This window comes from Clavelina lepadiformis, chromosome 9 (assembly GCF_947623445.1).
Source record: "Clavelina lepadiformis chromosome 9, kaClaLepa1.1, whole genome shotgun sequence".
NCBI lineage: Eukaryota > Metazoa > Chordata > Ascidiacea > Aplousobranchia > Clavelinidae > Clavelina > Clavelina lepadiformis.
In genome coordinates this window covers 3718985-3736119 of record NC_135248.1, presented here as the reverse complement: position 1 = coordinate 3736119, position 17135 = coordinate 3718985, and the positions used below count along the sequence as shown (strand labels likewise).

General features: G+C 34.4%; 3 protein-coding genes across 4 annotated transcripts in view; all 3 read left to right on the top strand.

The window, feature by feature from the left end:
• Positions 1 to 17135, top strand: part of LOC143470175 (tubulin beta chain-like) — a 74592-nt gene that overhangs the window by 48895 nt on the left and 8562 nt on the right. The window lies entirely within an intron of this gene.
• LOC143470168 (uncharacterized) lies at positions 793 to 3226 on the top strand. The gene has a single exon (XM_076968114.1). The coding sequence runs from the start codon at positions 1418 to 1420 to the stop codon at positions 2591 to 2593; it is 1176 nt and encodes a 391-aa protein (XP_076824229.1). The 5' UTR covers positions 793 to 1417; the 3' UTR covers positions 2594 to 3226.
• On the top strand, positions 8319 to 15249 carry LOC143470166 (baculoviral IAP repeat-containing protein 7-like). 2 transcript variants are annotated; one of them, XR_013119313.1, is made up of 9 exons: positions 8319 to 8480; positions 8889 to 9009; positions 11018 to 11225; positions 12026 to 12179; positions 12465 to 12564; positions 13042 to 13515; positions 13643 to 13809; positions 13999 to 14299; positions 14527 to 15249. XR_013119313.1 is itself a non-coding variant. In XM_076968111.1 (8 exons), the coding sequence occupies exons 1-8, from the start codon at positions 8429 to 8431 to the stop codon at positions 14178 to 14180; spliced, it is 1458 nt and encodes a 485-aa protein (XP_076824226.1). In that variant the 5' UTR covers positions 8319 to 8428; the 3' UTR covers positions 14181 to 15249. The 2 variants fall into 2 exon arrangements, 1 of the variants encoding a protein (XP_076824226.1); XM_076968111.1 differs by having other exon boundaries at positions 13999 to 15249.

Genomic DNA, 17135 nt, shown 5'->3' with positions numbered 1-17135 from the left:
CCTTCGAACCCGCACTAGAAAAAGGCCGATAACAAAAGCTCAGATATAACCAGTTGTTCGCCGAAATTAAGGCATGAACATCGTTCTGAGGAATTGTGGAAAAATTAAAATAAGATATGTCTGCATAAGCTTTCAAGGTTATTCTATTACATTTGGGTTATAATGTGAACGACAAAAAAAACAATAAATACCGCCCTAGTTTATAACCCCGCATTAAATATGAGCCATCATTTTGTTTGTAATTTTTACGTTGATAAAGTTGGGATTTATCGAACAGGATTTGTTAATGATAATACTTAAATATTAAATAAATGCAACTCCAATAGTTCTATTGGTAGCAAGCAAATGTTCGTAGCGCATCTGAAGTAGGCCTATATATCTATTATGTTCAACAGTCTCCTATACAAGGGGACAACTCAAGTATCCAAACTGTTTTAAGTGGGCACTACTGCCAACCACTTTAGTGTGTGTTTATTGTGCGATCATTCACCGAACACAGTTTCTTAAACTATTAGATTTAGCTTTGATATAGCTACTGTAATGAACAAAGCATTTTTCAGATTATAGGATTCACGACTTCAATTGTAAATGTAAAGGTAGTCAGTATAATGCGTAGATTAAGTTTGTTCAAAAAATATAAGAAAGGTATTAGAGCAGTTTCGTATAGTTTATATCTTTTCGGCCAGAGCTCTTGCGGCGACATGTTTTTCAAACAACTTTTGCCTTACGATAAAATGTGATGAAAGAAAGCTTCTCCAACGTTCAACTTGACGTAGAAATGAAATAGAAAGTTTTTATGGTAACTCTTTGTAAATGTTTTTCTTATATTTCTTTTCTGCATCGTATATGTGATATCTCTGATATTAATAATTAGTTATAAATATAAACTTATAAATAATTCTACATTACATTAGTGTTCATAAAGTGGTTAAAATAGGAAGTGAAATGTAAAATTTCCTTTGTGTTTAAGTAACCAATTGTTATTAGTAATGTAAGGAAGTATATTAGTAATGTAAGAAAAGCAAGTTCTATTGTTTGCTATAAACACTAGCTAATAAGCTGTTTTTTTGGTTTAACCCGAAAACTTTGTGAACTTAAAGCTCTTTTACAACGTAGTTTTTTAACTTAACGGTAATGCCATTATTGCCACAACATAGTAACCTATACCGTACCTAAATCAAATTTCTAAATTAAATCTAACTGTAATTAAACACCAAATAACAAAAATGAAATTATTCATACCATTTCTCCAACTTAACCTATAGTTAACTATGGACTGCATGAACTACTTTTGATGAATCAGTCACTCTCTTATGTTTTTGCTTTGTCTTTGTTGCTAACCATTACAGCAAATTAGTCATACTATACGCAGTATTCTGAATATTTGACAGAATATAGTTAAGTTAAAATACTGGAAATGGATTCTTCATATCAAAAACAAAAAACGAAAACTTTGTCTTCCCTTGATGAAATCCATGAAGCAAGTGATGTCATATTCAATGAAGATCAAGTATCTCAAGTAACATCAAATAGTATTGAAAGTCAAAATGAAAGCCATTTAAAGAAGAAACCGTTTCAGTGTCTGATTTGCAACAAAAAAAGTGAATCAAAACAGGCATTGAATAAACATTTTCGATCACATTTCAAGGACGGCCTTTGCAAGTGTAAATTTTGTGATAAAGATATCACGATGACTAACTATAAGCTCCATGTTCGAATCCACACCGGGGAAAAACCATTCAAATGTGAGCAATGTGGAAAATCATTCACTCAATCATGTGGTTTAAAAATTCATTTGAAATGTCATTCTGAAGAGAAGCCATTTACTTGTCAAGTTTGTGAAAAATCATTTAAATTCAAACAAAGTTTAAAGATTCACATTGGCACTCACTCAAATGATAAAAAGCATCCCTGTGAGATTTGTGGAAAGCTGTTTAGTTCATCAGCTTCGGTGAAAAATCATATGAGAAGTCATATGCTTGTCCGTTTATACAAGTGTAAGCTTTGTGATAAAACGTTTAATGAACCAGCCCAAATCAAAACTCATATGTTCGTTCATTTTGGTGAAAAACCATATTCATGTGAAGTTTGTGACAAAAGATTTGCTGCAAGAAGTTCTAAGAAACGTCATATGAAAACTCACACAGGTGAACGACTCTATTCTTGTCAATTTTGCGAGAAGCGGTTCACCACTCGCCGCCATGTAACAATACATATTCGAACGCATACTGGCGAGCGTCCTTATAGTTGTCCGTATTGCGATTACAAGGCTGCTGTTGGCCATCAAATGAAAGCTCACATCAGAAAGCATACCGGCGAGCGTCCTTACAGTTGTCCGTATTGCGATTACAGGTCGGCTTATAGTAATAATATCAAATCTCACATCAGAACACACACGGGTGAGTATCTTTACAGCAGTTGTCCGTATTGCGATTACAAGTCGGCTTATAGTTGTCAAATGAAATCTCACATCAGAACACACACGGGTGAGCGACCTTATGTTTGTAAAACATGTGGTAAGTCTTTTGCGAAGTCGAATAATTTAAAACAGCATATGGGAAAGGAACATTTCGAACATCAAATGCACTCCTAAGAAAACTCCTTTTTGTCCTTTAAAGGAATTATTCAAGTCTTATAAGAATACTTGCTGTATGTTTGAATTGATGCGCGAGGTCAAAATGTTTGTTGTATATACCGTATTTACGTAGCTATATGTGGTACTAACTTGATTTTTGTATTGACGCTATATATATTTACCTTAAAATTTGGTGTCGGGGTAGTAGGGTGATTTCACCTAGCTAATTATGGAAACAAATCACTTTTCCATAAGCCTCGGCGTAGGTTTCGAATTTGACGACATGATTTTGACCCTGCCGTAAGAATCTTTAATTCTTCTGTTTTAGTAAGTAATTTATAAATATACACCGCTCGTTGTTTTATTGTGGTAATTGATGTGAAACTTTGTAAAGTTTGGAAAGCAAATATTCAATTAATGACGTAAAATACAGCTGTCTACAAATGTGTTTCAGCAAAGAATGTATCGAATGCATTGAAGGAATCTGTAGAACAAAATTTAAGTACTCGTAAAGATAAGTCCCTGACGCTAGTTGTATTAATTATGGTTGAAAATGGAAAAAATTTGACGCGCTGAAAAATGTGACGCCCATTATGCATATTGCCTAACATTTTATATATACAAAACTGTTTAAGTTTTAATCATGCAAGATCAGTTGTTGTGCTTACTTTTTGGTTAGATTTTGAAGTGAAGTGAAAAATACTTGAAGTAGAGATGCTGAATCGTTGCAGGTTTTGTGGACAACAAGAGATTCATTTAAAACTTATTCAGTATATATCGTCTATAACGTCATATCTCTCTGGTGTCGCAAAAATGTACGGTACACAGCAAGTACACTAAGAATAGAAACAGAAACTAACAAGCCTAAAACGGAGATGAGTTTTTAATCTCTCATGAAAATATAATCAACTGCATTGCACAATGTTCGTTGGTTTTGAGTGGGCCGTGAAAGCGGTAGAAAACGTACCTGGCAAAAGAAAATCTATAACACAAATATTATACAAATTGACAGCACTCCAAGAGAATATTTTGCAGTAATATGTACTATACGTTATTAGTTATTACTTGTTAGTAATGCAACGTCATTAATAGTATTACTTCCAAGTATAGATTAAACGTTGTGTATACACTATACTGCAGTAAAGAATTTCCAGTACTGTTTCCAACATTTTGTATAAATCTTAACGAAATCAAAAGCGGTACTCTGACCTCGAGCCAAACAATTTTTGATGGAAAGAAACGGAATTCTCACTTGCTAGCTTATGCATGCGTCTTAAGTTTTACTTACAATACTTTAACTTTACACCGAGACGATCTAGCGTAAAATGTAATCTAAATAGTACACGATGTACCTTTCCCTTCTATCTGTGGTTTAGTGACGTATTACTGGAAATGGGACTTAATAAACAAGTTGTTTTTTTAATCATTGTGAACGTGAGTTGCAGGTATAATCTCAAACAGGTCATACAAGACGACTTGCACAAATTGTCAAGATAACAGGTTGCAAATTCATCATAGAAGTGCATGAATGATATTTTCAACATGGTCCAAACATCGGATTAGTTTGTAAAATATTAAACAAAAGGGGCATATTTGAAATGTCCAAATAAACCGTTTCGCAGAAAAAGTTTCCTTGTCGTAATTTTTCCGTGCTTATTACTATATAGGGTCTAGACAGCATATTCAATCCTTGTCGGAAACAGCAAGGGACGTCAAATAAATTTTACCGGATCTTTTTGAGAGGAAATCTCACCTAAGAAAAAAACACCGGGTCATGCCGGCGAAATGGGGAATGGTAGGACGCAATTTTTAATGATCGAGTTTCAGTTGCCAGCTGTCATCATTAATTGCTTTGAAAATTCATGGAATATTACAATGGCTTATATTAAAATAAGTTGTGCTTCCTCATTGCTGTATTTATCGGCTAAAAAAGAAATCATGTTGACATCCAGTCATCGTGACGTAATGCAACTGAGACCTTCCATGTTTGGTTACAAATAAATCAGCTTTCTAGTCACGTGATCTTTCCTTTTGTTTCATCACTCTCGGTCACTTCCAGACGTCTCCGTTTTCGATACTTTATTTTGGGAGAAGTGAGTGATACTACACCACCTTGGCTTAATTACGTATTGATGGAAAGCTGATGGTCTTTCTGCGAATAACGTATGTTAGGCCAGAGGGACAGTAAAGCATTAATTTTACGCCTTGGCATGACCGGGCCGGGAATCGCATGCGAGACGAAAGGTCTGTCCAGTTGGCCACTGCACAGGCCACTCCAAGTATAGGCTACTATAAAAAATGGTGAAAACCTCTTACCACGATATACGGAACATGTGATGCACAAAGGTTGAAAATCGATTGAAGTCAGTAAGTTATACTGACTAATACCTGACGGTAGGTATCACTGACGAAGTAAGTACAAAAACTGCTTTTCACAGCAGTCAAATAATTGTGTGAAAAGCGGTTATTTTAGATGCAAAGTACCGTAAAATAACCCCACTGACTTTAAACCGCGACACCAGCCGTTCCAATGTCACCCTGCATTGCTGATGTTATAAATAAAATACAAACAGACCTTAATATATCGAAAGTAAAAGTGCACGGAGAACATTAAACCAACATGTTTGTCTCCGTCTGATTTATCGCAACTACATAGCCTGTGCGCAAAACTACGGTCAACGTTGCCGTAAACTGAAACAGTGCTCTTAATCACAAGCAGCTGTGAAACGACTAAACGCCTAACAGTGACCAAACGTTTAGTTAAGAAATGAGGTTGTATTTATCATAGAGTATAAACATACGAAGTTAAGTCACTCACTGTATCTTTATCATTCCAAGGGTCGTTATGTTTGCACAATACCAGGCATAGTGTGCCCATTCCAAATAATGGTGAAATCTCCGACGCCGATTTGTTAACTAAACACAAAAGTTCGTTTACTTAAAACATGTAACAATGAAATCTCTGAAATAAAAGAAGCTCTTGAAGATGGAAGAATAAAGTCTGAAGACGACATTTCAAAGTGATGATAGGGAATAAGTCAAAAATCAAAGGCTATTTGCTGTTGACATACATTGCCATCGAAAAAACAAGCAAAGTTGAAGCAATAAATACGTGATGAAAGTGGGGTGTAACGACCAAAAATTCTAAATATAAAAGTGAACATGCTGGGTCATGACAAGTAGCACGTCGCTCTACAGGTTTAAAAGCGCGATATCGTTCCAAAATAGTCACATGGGCTTTGTGTGAAACGTGAAAGAAGTGGCAAATGGTGTAAACATTTCATTTAAGTGACAAGAGCTTCTTATATTGTATCAATTTACAGCGTAGTGGTGAAATTTTGTAGACTACGTAGTGCTCAGATGAAATTTTTACAAATCATCATTTTATTCTTTGAGGTTGTATAGTGATAAACGTATCAAATAAAAAAAATCACCAATTCAATTTAGCTGGACTTTCTATGACACAGCATTTTATTGTTTGTTAATAACTCAAACTGATATTGTGTGGTTTACAGTACCAGTTAAAAATATTAGTCATAAAGCATCCCATAGTGACTTTAGTTTCGGGGGAAAAAACATGGTGAATAATAAAGTAAGCAAAAATTTAAGTGATTCAGCTGACCAGAACAACAATGACGTCAGCAGCAAATGGTGTGTAACGAATAACAATGCATAGAAACAGTCGAGGGGGGAATTGATCTTCTAAAAAACGAAAAATTATGTAAAGATTTTGAAAATTATTTCCCCACTAAGAATTTTCGGTGGAAATACTTTTCTTTTTATATATAAACTCGTAATAAAGTGTCATGCCGCATGACCAGTTTATGCGAAGAACAAACGTTGTGAGTGACTCCTTCATCAATAACAACGGTAGATAAACTTTTAACAGTAACATACGCAGAATTTTAACAGTAACAAATTGTTAAACTAATCTAATTTACCTAATAAAACCTTTTTACTAACTTTTTCTCTGCCTTTTATCATAGATAATTATAGATTTAAGTTCATTTGTAAGTTTGATTGGCTGTTTAAATCAGAGAGTAGACTGTTTTTAATTAGTTCTTTAAATACTTTTTAAAGATTAGAAGCCCGGTAGAGTTTCTAGTACCGTATAAATTAGAGGAAACATAATATTATAACGCCTGAAATCAATATTTATATGCAGTACAATATACAGTGCGTAGTGTGAAAGCAGCAATACATAGTGAATAGCGTGTTTATTGAGCAGTCAGCCAACAGTAATCGTAAAGTACTGTTGGAGTATGAACTTATGTGCTATGGAATGCCAAACTTTATGCCAAGCTAGCTGTTATTTACATTTTACATTTTACACCAATAGGGACTATCTTTATCGGGGAAATAAAAAGGGAATTTCCCTTGATCCGGTGGTATGTCAGCAGCATTTGTACACACTTCGTTAGTTAATCCGGTTTGAGTCTGATGCCGTTAAAGAATATTCCTGTTATTTCTAGAACATTGGCCATTTTTCGATTGCAACAAACTTATTTACAATGCAGCTTTATTTTGATTTTTCTTGTTCAACCGATAGTCTCAAGATAGTCTTTAGACTTTTATACACAACAACATGACGATCATCCGTTCCAAATACAGTGTTAAAGACAGTGATGCAAGTGAGTGAAGTCAGTATAAGTTAGCAAGCTCGATTATGTAAAGTTATGAAGAAACTGGAGGATAGAACGGAGATTTAATCTAGATTTAATCTAGATTTAATAATTATTGCACACAAAAGTGAAAAGCATTTGCTACTATGTGTGTTACGTTGTTTTATCCTGCAAGGTCGCACCTTTACCATGGTAGTACACGTACGATCACTCGACTGCACTAGGAAACTATAGTTTCGACTTACAGTATGTTTCAGCCAATATCCGGTTGTCGTTATTTCAGCAGATTATAAACGTACTTTACGCCGCCATGCAAATATTGCTTACACATAGTTTAAAAGCAACGCAAAAATCTCAGCGTTTTTTGTCCTATTTCGTTTACCACTAAACGTTTGGGGCGTTAAAACAAACTTTCGGTCTGTGAACTTACGCGTAAGTTCTTTATATGCGCAAATGATTGACTTGTACATGTAATGAACTTATGCATTTGAACTTACAATCATTCAATTGTGAATGAATGATTGAATAATAAGCAAGCGTTTAAATTTTCCGTAAATTAATAGATGCTTATTTAATCCTTTCGTCGCCTGCTATGTCTGCATTTGGATGAAGACTTTTTTGCTTTCACATTTGTATTGGTGAAACAAAACGATCTGTTCAAACAATTATACTAACCTGTTAAAAAGGATGGGTAAAATCAAGCGGAATAATCTGCAAATATTGACACTAAAATGTATTCCAGTCCCAAAAGTGCTTTCATGAATAAAAATTTTGAGCTAAAACAATAAGCGAGTATAGAAACCAGTACTAGCGCAAGATTGTCTACTGCGTATAGAACACGTCCGAATTTGAAACGGTTTCTTATTTTAATTTTAGAGATATTATTTACGTGCTATATGCTATTGTTCGATAGTATTCGATGCTCTGTTTGCTATAAAAATGCATATTCAATTAAGATATTCAGTTATTCACCGACATATTTTATATTTAGTTGCTTGTAGGCTTACTTTTGGTGTTTGTTAGACAAGCCAGCCTGTGAGGTACAGATAGGTTTGTGTGAAAAAAACTAGGTCTTATTATTAGTTGGTAATTTAGTTAGTTAGTAATTATTATTGGTTATTAGTTCGAATTTCAATTTCATTTTCGTAATTTAGGATGTAAGGTTTTTAGAAAATGTTATGTAATTCTCTCCAACCCGCCTTTTATTTCAAAGGTTGGGATCATATCGTTGATGCTGTTTTGTCGAAAAGCTCAAATGTCAACACCCGGAGGACATCAACCTGGTATTGAAATCTTTATAAGCGTTCTACGTTTTTGTGATACAAAACGTTTTTTTTTAATTTGTTCAGTCATTTTAAGGATTAATATTTTCATTTGCCATTCTTTTAAACTTTTCGATAATAAATCTTGTGTACTGTTAATAATATTTAACTTGATATTCATATTGTTGTATTAGTTTATTGATATATCTTGTCTAATAACTTTAACTTAGTTATTTTCACCTTAAAAAAAACGAAAAAACATTTAAATCTTTCATTTTGCAAAGATCTTACGTGATAAAGCAGCAGCAGTAAAATTAAGTAAAACTCTTAAAAACCGATTCATCAACAATTATATAATTAATCATTTATTGACATCACGCACCAAGAAATAAAGTTGTTTATTAACAAAATTTTAAAAATATTTCTTAGAATGGGACGTACAGTTTCGTTTAGATACTTTCACAAACGCATTGGAAGGAATTAACGGTGAAGAACTAGCCAGAAACGGATATTTTTACAAGAGCCCTTCTCGACAAATACAGTGTGTCAGGTAGTTCAATACACATGTTATGATCAGTGAACTGCATACAGTATATGTGGTAGATTATAATTGTCAAGTATGGCCGGTAAAATAAATAGTTATTTATAGGCAAAGCGAATCGGCTTAATCTATATACAACTATCTTTATCGAAAATTATTTCTTTGTAAATCGACCAAATATTTAACCACCGGTTTAATGCAGGATTTTTTGTTTGTTGCTTAATAAACCTACCTGAGGTGAATAAATTTTGGAGTTGTTTTATGTATGAAATAATACAAATTATAAATAAAGTACCCTGAAAAATACAAAAGGTTATACATGCTGTCATAGGCGCCGAAGTTTACAAAATGTAGGGCGGAAAATTTAATGGGTTCATATGTTTAGGAATTCCCCGTGTCAAGGATTGTTGTAAAAACACAAAATAAGATAAAATACAGTAAACTTCTAATCAACGTTATTTGCGACAACAGCCATGCTACAACTTTTTGCTTTTTATAAAAATTCTAGACTTGTTGGTTATGCTAACCTAACACTTACAGCTCAATTGTATTTATCGTCCGTGATTTTCTGCACCTCTTCTAGTTTTGCTCTCTCTATTCTCTTTAAACTCTTCGCATGCGTCTTCCCAAGGTTATTTTTGGTCATTATGTTTGTCTGTACAAACGTAACACCAGAGATGGGAAAACACTTCCAACAAAAGCATATCAGTCGAATCCGGTTAATTGCATAGTGAATTTGCCAAGCCTTTTTATGCGATTAAACGAATTATGCCTTTATGCAATAGTGCAAATTCCACTTATTTTCTTACTTGACGTGTGACGCTGGTCACGTGTAAAGAGTTAAAGACGTCAACACGCAAAACACTAACGCTTATTGTGTATAGCGATCATTCATTCATTCAAGCACGCAAAAGATGAAAACATGCTTTCTTGCATTTGTGTTTTTAAGCGCACAAATGTGGCCATGTCCGCCCCTTCAAACTGTAGTCGTTGGCGAATTGTATGAAGTACATGCAGAACTTCTTTATTTTTTGGTGTTGTCATAACGATTGCGTCAGCAGAGCTTTCTTTATTGTTGTCATCTTTTTCAACTTGTTTGTTTCGTAAAACTTCTTCACATATTACGGCATCATCTTAACGCAACGCTTAAATGAAACTAAAACAGTGTGAATGTTAATGTGAGCGTATTGACAGCCACCTGTTAATGCTTAAATTGAGTATCGTTGGTTTCATTGTTTTGTAACAAAGCGCAGTACAAGTCACAAAGCTTACGCATTGCGTGTGCGCTCCCAGTGCGCGTTGTTTTCAATTTTATCTTTTAAAAACTTTTGAATAATCGAATAAATTATCTTCATTTTTATTCAATTAAGCGGATTATGCAATAAACCGTTATGCGATCAACCGAAGTATTGTCTTTACAAATGATAGACTACGCCTACGGTTTGGGACTTGCGCCCTTTATGCGATAAAACGAATTACAGTATGTGATTATCCAGAATGCAATTAACCGGATTTGACTGTATAACCTTTTGAACATAAAATCGCTATTATTTGTTAGAAAAATCCAGGGCGGAAAAATCCACCCTGTCCACCCAAGTTCGGCGCCCGTGCATGCTGTTAATGATTAGCTTTTATGACCTTCACCGATCGCTACATCAGTGTTGCACAACATATTAACAATTCTTTTGATGCTATATCATAAATCTTCTATATGTACTTTATACAGCGTATCAAAGTTAACGAACTTTTAAAAGTATAAACTAAAATTTGTTTCCCACGATAGTGCCAAAGCATGTAGAAATGTTTCTTGGACATAAGTTTCTTGAAATATAACCTAACCATTGACATTCATTATTTCGTATCGTTAAATGTTTATTTAAAATGCGTCTAAAAACAAGTTTTCGAAAAAATACAGCCAAAGTTTGATTTGCTTTGATCGACGTGGCTGCTCGAAGAATGGTGTTGCCACTTAAACATTGTTTAATTAAATTTAATTGCAAAGTTTATCTACATACAGTTGCCGAACTGAGCATGCTTATCTCGGGCGTGAATACGACTATCACAACTATCCACACAATCCGTCTTGTCCATTTGGTGATGATTTGGAGACCCATTCAACCACAAACGAAAGACAGGAAGCAACAAATTCCCGGAGCACGAGGCCCCACTCAACCCCAGTCACCAGAGATAGACAACGGACCAGGACACCGAGAGGAAACTCTCAGGTACAAATGTATTTCATGTTTTTACAAGCTGTTGTGAGATGGCGTAAGATTTAGGACTCATAAGATGACGTCATCGATGACTATCACTCATCGACTTCAATAAAACAATGAATCACATCCAGTTCGTTTTACCGTTGAACAATCAGACATGTTCCACGTTAACAATTTTCCAAAGCTTTGCTTGTCAGTGTAATATGTTTTATTGCGTATATAATTGCTTGGTTGCCGTTTTCATCGCAAAGTTATACAATACCTGCTCGTTAATTTATAGGTTATTTGCTTGGTGTCATGTGGGTCGCCAAATCGTATTTTTAACTCAGTTGCATTACCAATTTGTTACGTAACTGTTACTTTTCTTTACAAACGCCATGTTGGTAATTAAAAGATCATGATTCGTCAGCTAACAAAAATAACAATGGTGCCCTTAGTAAAGACTGTAATGGACATCATATTTTATTGTTGCATCACAATTGTACTCCAGTGGTGTATAAGCTTTTCTGCTTACGTTTTAATACCAGACCCCATTACGTAAGGATTAATGCATGGAGAATATCTATGCACTGTTTTACGGTACGTATCAGACCTTTTATGGAGCTGTTCGGTAAATTGTGTTAAATCAGTGTAGTTCATTGAATGGCCATGTTTGGTAGAGAACGAAGCTAGCCAAATCTTGCGCCCAGGTCTCCCAAGCTATATTTGAATGTTGCCGTTAATTTAGATTTACTTACCTGTCTTTGTCTGCCCACGCTCGCAATACTCCTTTAATAGAGTGAGAAACAACACATTCTATGCTGTTTTAGGCTTCAGTAAACGAAGTACTTTTCCCTTGTGACTGTCCTGCATATCCGGATAAAAGAAGAATTACCAGCCGTTTGCTAACCTTTGTCACTTGGGAGCGAGGTACAACAAGATGTACCCCGAGAGAAATTGCTGATGCTGGGTTTTTCTACAAAGGTACGAAGCAAATTGCTGAATTTATTAAGTATTAGAACATTTAGAAATGAGTCTTTTCGCAAAACGTAAATTAACCAACATTTCGTGGTAAAAATGCAAGATAGCTTATAACGTTCTGTCATCAACTGCAAAGTAGCCAATTCGGCAATTGCTTTTGATTCAGTGTTACCATATTTCTACTGTTGGACCACAATTCTGTACTTTATGTGCATGCCATTCGTCGTCATGTTATATGTTATATCTCTCCAATTTTTGTGAAACATTGTATTATGCATCACTTGGTAGGTCATGGTGACGCCACCACTTGTTGGAACTGTGGAATAAATTTGGAAAACTGGAATTACGAAGAAGACCCTTATTATGAGCATGCAAAGTGGCAACCAAAGTAATAAAGTTATACTTTTTATTAATTGAAATATATGGTAATCTAGTAGCTTATACCAGGGTTACCATCAGTCTCAACTCAAAAATAAGGACGACTAGAAAATGAACGAGGAATACCACCTTAAACAGTGTATAACAAGAGAAAGCAACCAACGTTCCTAAAAAAAAAAAAAAAAAAAAACAAGACACTATCTGCATGCCCAAAATGCCCAAAAAAAGGACAAAAGTGCCCACCTCCGCCCTAAAAATAAGGACAAGGACTTAGAAAAAAGGACAAACATATTTTCTAAGACACGGACCTTTAAAATAAGGACAAATCTTAGAAATAAGGACGGTATGGCAACCCTGCTTATACGTATAGACAATGATTTAAAGTGTTTAAACAAGCATTCATACAGCTAAAGATCAGTTCGACGATCCGTTACAAGATTAGTAATTTTCCAATAATTAATAAGTAATCGTCACTTTTGTTTTGTAGCTGTGAATACATTCTCCAAAAGAGAGGAATACAATTTGTACAGCAAGTACTCCGAGAGAATCCAAACCTTCCACATCCAGTAGTTAGGCGGGAGGGAGAAATAACGAATTTCTCTTCTACTAACAACAATACTCCTAGCGTATCCCTTTCTACCTCGGCTTCTGAGAGAGAAAACGAGGACTTCGTTCCTTGTAATCCGCCCTCTGGTGTTTGTATCATTCCAGAACCGAATTGGGAACGACGCGATATTAATATTCCAGGAGTTGGAATAGAGACAATTTATAGAGCACCGGGTATAGAAATAGTAAATGGACCGACTAATCAAAGAACAATACAACGAACTGTTCATAGAAGGGATTCTAGGAGTAGTCTTGTTCTAAATAACAGAGTTAGGCAAGCGATGCAGTCGTCCCTAACTTCGCAAGCGCAAGCAATGGGATTTAGCAGAGAAACCATTGAAAGAGTATTGCTAAGGTAACCGCAGCTGTATGTTAATATGTCGATATTAATGTTGTTTGGTAAAGCTTCTGTTTGAGCCCTATGAAGTAACATTCCGTTTAACGATTGCTGTATGTAACAAAACGTTGGTCACCCTTCACAGAAGGTTACGAAATGCCGGTGAAGTTTACGCTTCTAGTCAGGCATTGATCGAAGATTTGCTTTTGGAGTCAGAACCTTCTAGAAACGAAAGAGGAGAAACTTCTACTCCACGGCATCCAGCTCCTCCGCTAAGACAAGTCGAGTCCGGTCCAGAAAATCTATTATCTGGTGAGTTTCTACTAATCTGTCTTTCTATTTTGGTACACTGTAGTGACCATATACTCCATGGTGGATCCTTTGAGATCATCTTTTAGTTTTTGCTAACACTTGTACAATGAGCGTTAGCACTTGTGGTGAACTGTAAACCTTGTTTTACATTGCTTTGAATTAACGCTAGTGTTTATGTGTCATTTAAAGGATTGAACGAACCAGGGGAAAATACCACTTCGATGTGCTGCGTGTGCGGGGGTGCTCGAAGTGAAATGGTTTTTATCCCATGTGGGCACCTGATTGTGTGCCCTTCCTGCGCATCGTGGTTAGATAGATGTCCATCATGTGACCAGCCAGTGGAAAGGTCCATCAGAGTCAGAACTGATTGAGTTTGCCGCATACGTCAACAGTACTATTTTGAATAAAAAAGATGAACATCTTGGGTGAACAATATGGCTATGGGCTTTGTAGAGAAGACAGAGGGTATCCAAACTTGTAGACTCACCTGGTACGTCTAAAGCGATGCACTTGAAGATAAGTTTGAAAACTAACTTGAAGATCTCGAGAAACTATAAAGGAAGGGAAATTCCCAATAAGTTCTGCGTTTTTCTTTCAAAATGTTTTCAACCGTAAACAATTATTATTGACTTAAACGGACCAAAGCATCTTATTGCTTTATACATTTGACAAAACTTCATAAAAGTTTCAACACCTACCTGCATTTTATTTTTTCAGACACGCTTTATATAAAGCAAAAATATCCTCAATTAAAACAAAACTTCAGAAGTACAAATCTGCAGCAGAAAACAATTCGTGTCAGAAACATTTACCGTACGATGTATCATTTTTGCAAAACTTTATTTTAACTGTGACAGACTTTTGATCAGTTTGCCACAGCTATGAAGTCATGTGACATTGTTAATTAATTTAGAATAGCTTTGTGATTGCTTCTCGGCAAACTTTGCATAAACTAGCCTGCATTATGTATAGCAGATTAACTTCACTAAATTACAAAAGATTTACAAAAAAGAGTTTCCTGCTTTAACTTTGTATAAGCAAATTTTCAAAACCTGTGAATGCTACATAAAATATTTGATGTCACATTTTCTTTGAAATGAGAGTATACCTCATGAACGCTTTAAATTATGTTCTTATTTTTTGTATTGTAACTGCTTGATGGCTTGCCATATATATTGTGAACCATTTAATGTAATATGAAAAGTATTTTAGCAAAAAGTTTGTAAAAGTGGCATTGGAAATTCGATTTGTTTGTGTTTTAAAATGACCATTTCGGTTTTGTGTGGTTAAAGTTTTCCTTTGGTTTATATCATAAACCTCAAGTGCTATTGCTGGTGATGTATTAATTTTTATTAGCCTTAAACTCCAAAATTTTGAAAAGTTCCTTTGTCAAGCAGATTTAAAATTTTCAAAGCAAATCTTTTCTGAATAATTTTTTTTTAATAAAATTTATTAACTGACCTTTTCTGCAATACTATGCATAGTTGTTATTATAGTTGTTTACGTTTTCTGTATTGGTTGTATCTTTTTATGCATATATGAATACTTTTTTGAAAACTTACAGTAAATTGGTATATTCAAGCATTTCTTTAACGTTTATCTGCATGCATGTTTGCTTTGAAACAGTGACAGAGTTGCATAAAGTTTGTAAATATTTCCTTGACTAACGAAAACGTGGTTATTACAAGAAGTATAAATGTATTTAAAGAACGAGTAATAGATTTTTATGAAACCATTTCGTAACATTATACTCATACCTTTTGAGTTGAAAGTTTAAACATTTCTTGTTTTAAATGTCTATTGTTACCGTTTTTCGTATTTAAGTGATAACTGATGATTAAGATATTTTTATATGTATTGTTTTTAATTATTGTTTAACATTTTCGGATTAAATTTTGACCTGTTACGAAACGTGCAAAGTTAAGTTGTCATCGTATAGCTCAAGTTTATATACATAAGTTTTGTTAAACGAACTTCTTATTTTTTTATGCAGTGTATATGGTTAATAAATGTATTAGTGTATTATAAAAGTGTGTCTGTCCGTTAAACTTTTTGAGATTTTATTTTGAATGTATCATTTTTCAAAACTTCTAGGGATGTTGAAACAAATGAACGAAAACCAACCAATAGTAAACCTGCTACAACAAAATACGCTTTGGTTTATTAATTATTAGCAAGATGTAGTTTGATTTCTGCCTACTATCTTATTGTAGCAAACAAATTAAATGGTGTCTTCGGTTTGTCACTGCCTGCAAATGCTTATCTAACCTATTGCGAATTGATAAAGGGTCAAGGTACGCCAAGGCCGTGTTCCGAATTAACTGACAACCGTATGGGTACAATAAAATGAAACTACGGAAAGACGTTTTTCCTACTGAAACCTACGTAGCAAAATAGTTGCTTCTCTGGGGTTTTTCTCAAAAGACAAGAGCTTCATAGCTCATAATACATCACCAACAGCACAAAAGTTCTCAAAATGCTGAAAAACTTGAAAAATAATAGTAGTAAATGTACAATTAATCGTTGCTATTGCATATTGGTTCTCTTCACGTTACACGGCATTTCCTCACAGATATAGTTGGCAAACAGAATGCTGTTTTTTTGTTCGCCAGATGTGGAAAGACAAGGAAACCAAACGCGATACCTATAAAACATCTTGTTATCTTTCTATATGGTCATATCATGATATAATTAGAGCATCAGATACTTTAATGTTTCTAAACAAAGAAACAGAAAGGTTTTAATCAGGGAGCCAATACACATTTGACAAGTTAAGTAAGTATATGGAGAAACCCCTTTTAAAATTCATAATCAACTGAAATCCAAAACAACAGAGTGTAAGATGCCTCAAGGTCGTGAAGTCTATTGACTTGTAACGACTCACTTGGGCCAATTTACCTTTGACAATTGGTTTAATCAATGTCTAGTGGAACACAACAGTATAGGCTAGTCTACTTTTGTCTCTAATATTATTAACGGAATACTTGCAGACGTGATCGAAGTTTCCAAGTTTAAGACAAAATTATAATTTAATTTTAATACTAGCCTAGTTAGTTAATCTTTTAGTTTTTATTTTTTTAGTTGATAATAACGGGTAGTTATTTTTCGATTTTGAACATTTTTAACGTTATATTATAGTTTTATCGTGCTTGGAATAACGTTATATTTTATACTTCATACTGAACGCAAAAGATTTATAATAAAGGTTTTAATATATTGAATTTTTCCTAACCAAGTTTTATTAACAAAAAAAACATGTACAGATAGCTAAAAAATTACAGAAAAAAAGCAAAAATTTACGTTTGTACAATGAAACAATGCAACTG

Excerpts from the sequence above, each read along its gene's own strand:
- LOC143470168 (XM_076968114.1), top strand. The coding sequence starts at position 1,418 with ATGGATTCTTCATATCAAAAACAAAAAACGAAAACTTTGTCTTCCCTT.
- LOC143470166 (XM_076968111.1), top strand. The coding sequence starts at position 8,429 with ATGCTGTTTTGTCGAAAAGCTCAAATGTCAACACCCGGAGGACATCAA. Across the intron at positions 8,481-8,888 it reads ACCCGGAGGACATCAACCTG|AATGGGACGTACAGTTTCGT; the intron begins GTATTGAAATCT and ends AATATTTCTTAG. Across the intron at positions 11,226-12,025 it reads CACCGAGAGGAAACTCTCAG|GCTTCAGTAAACGAAGTACT; the intron begins GTACAAATGTAT and ends ATGCTGTTTTAG.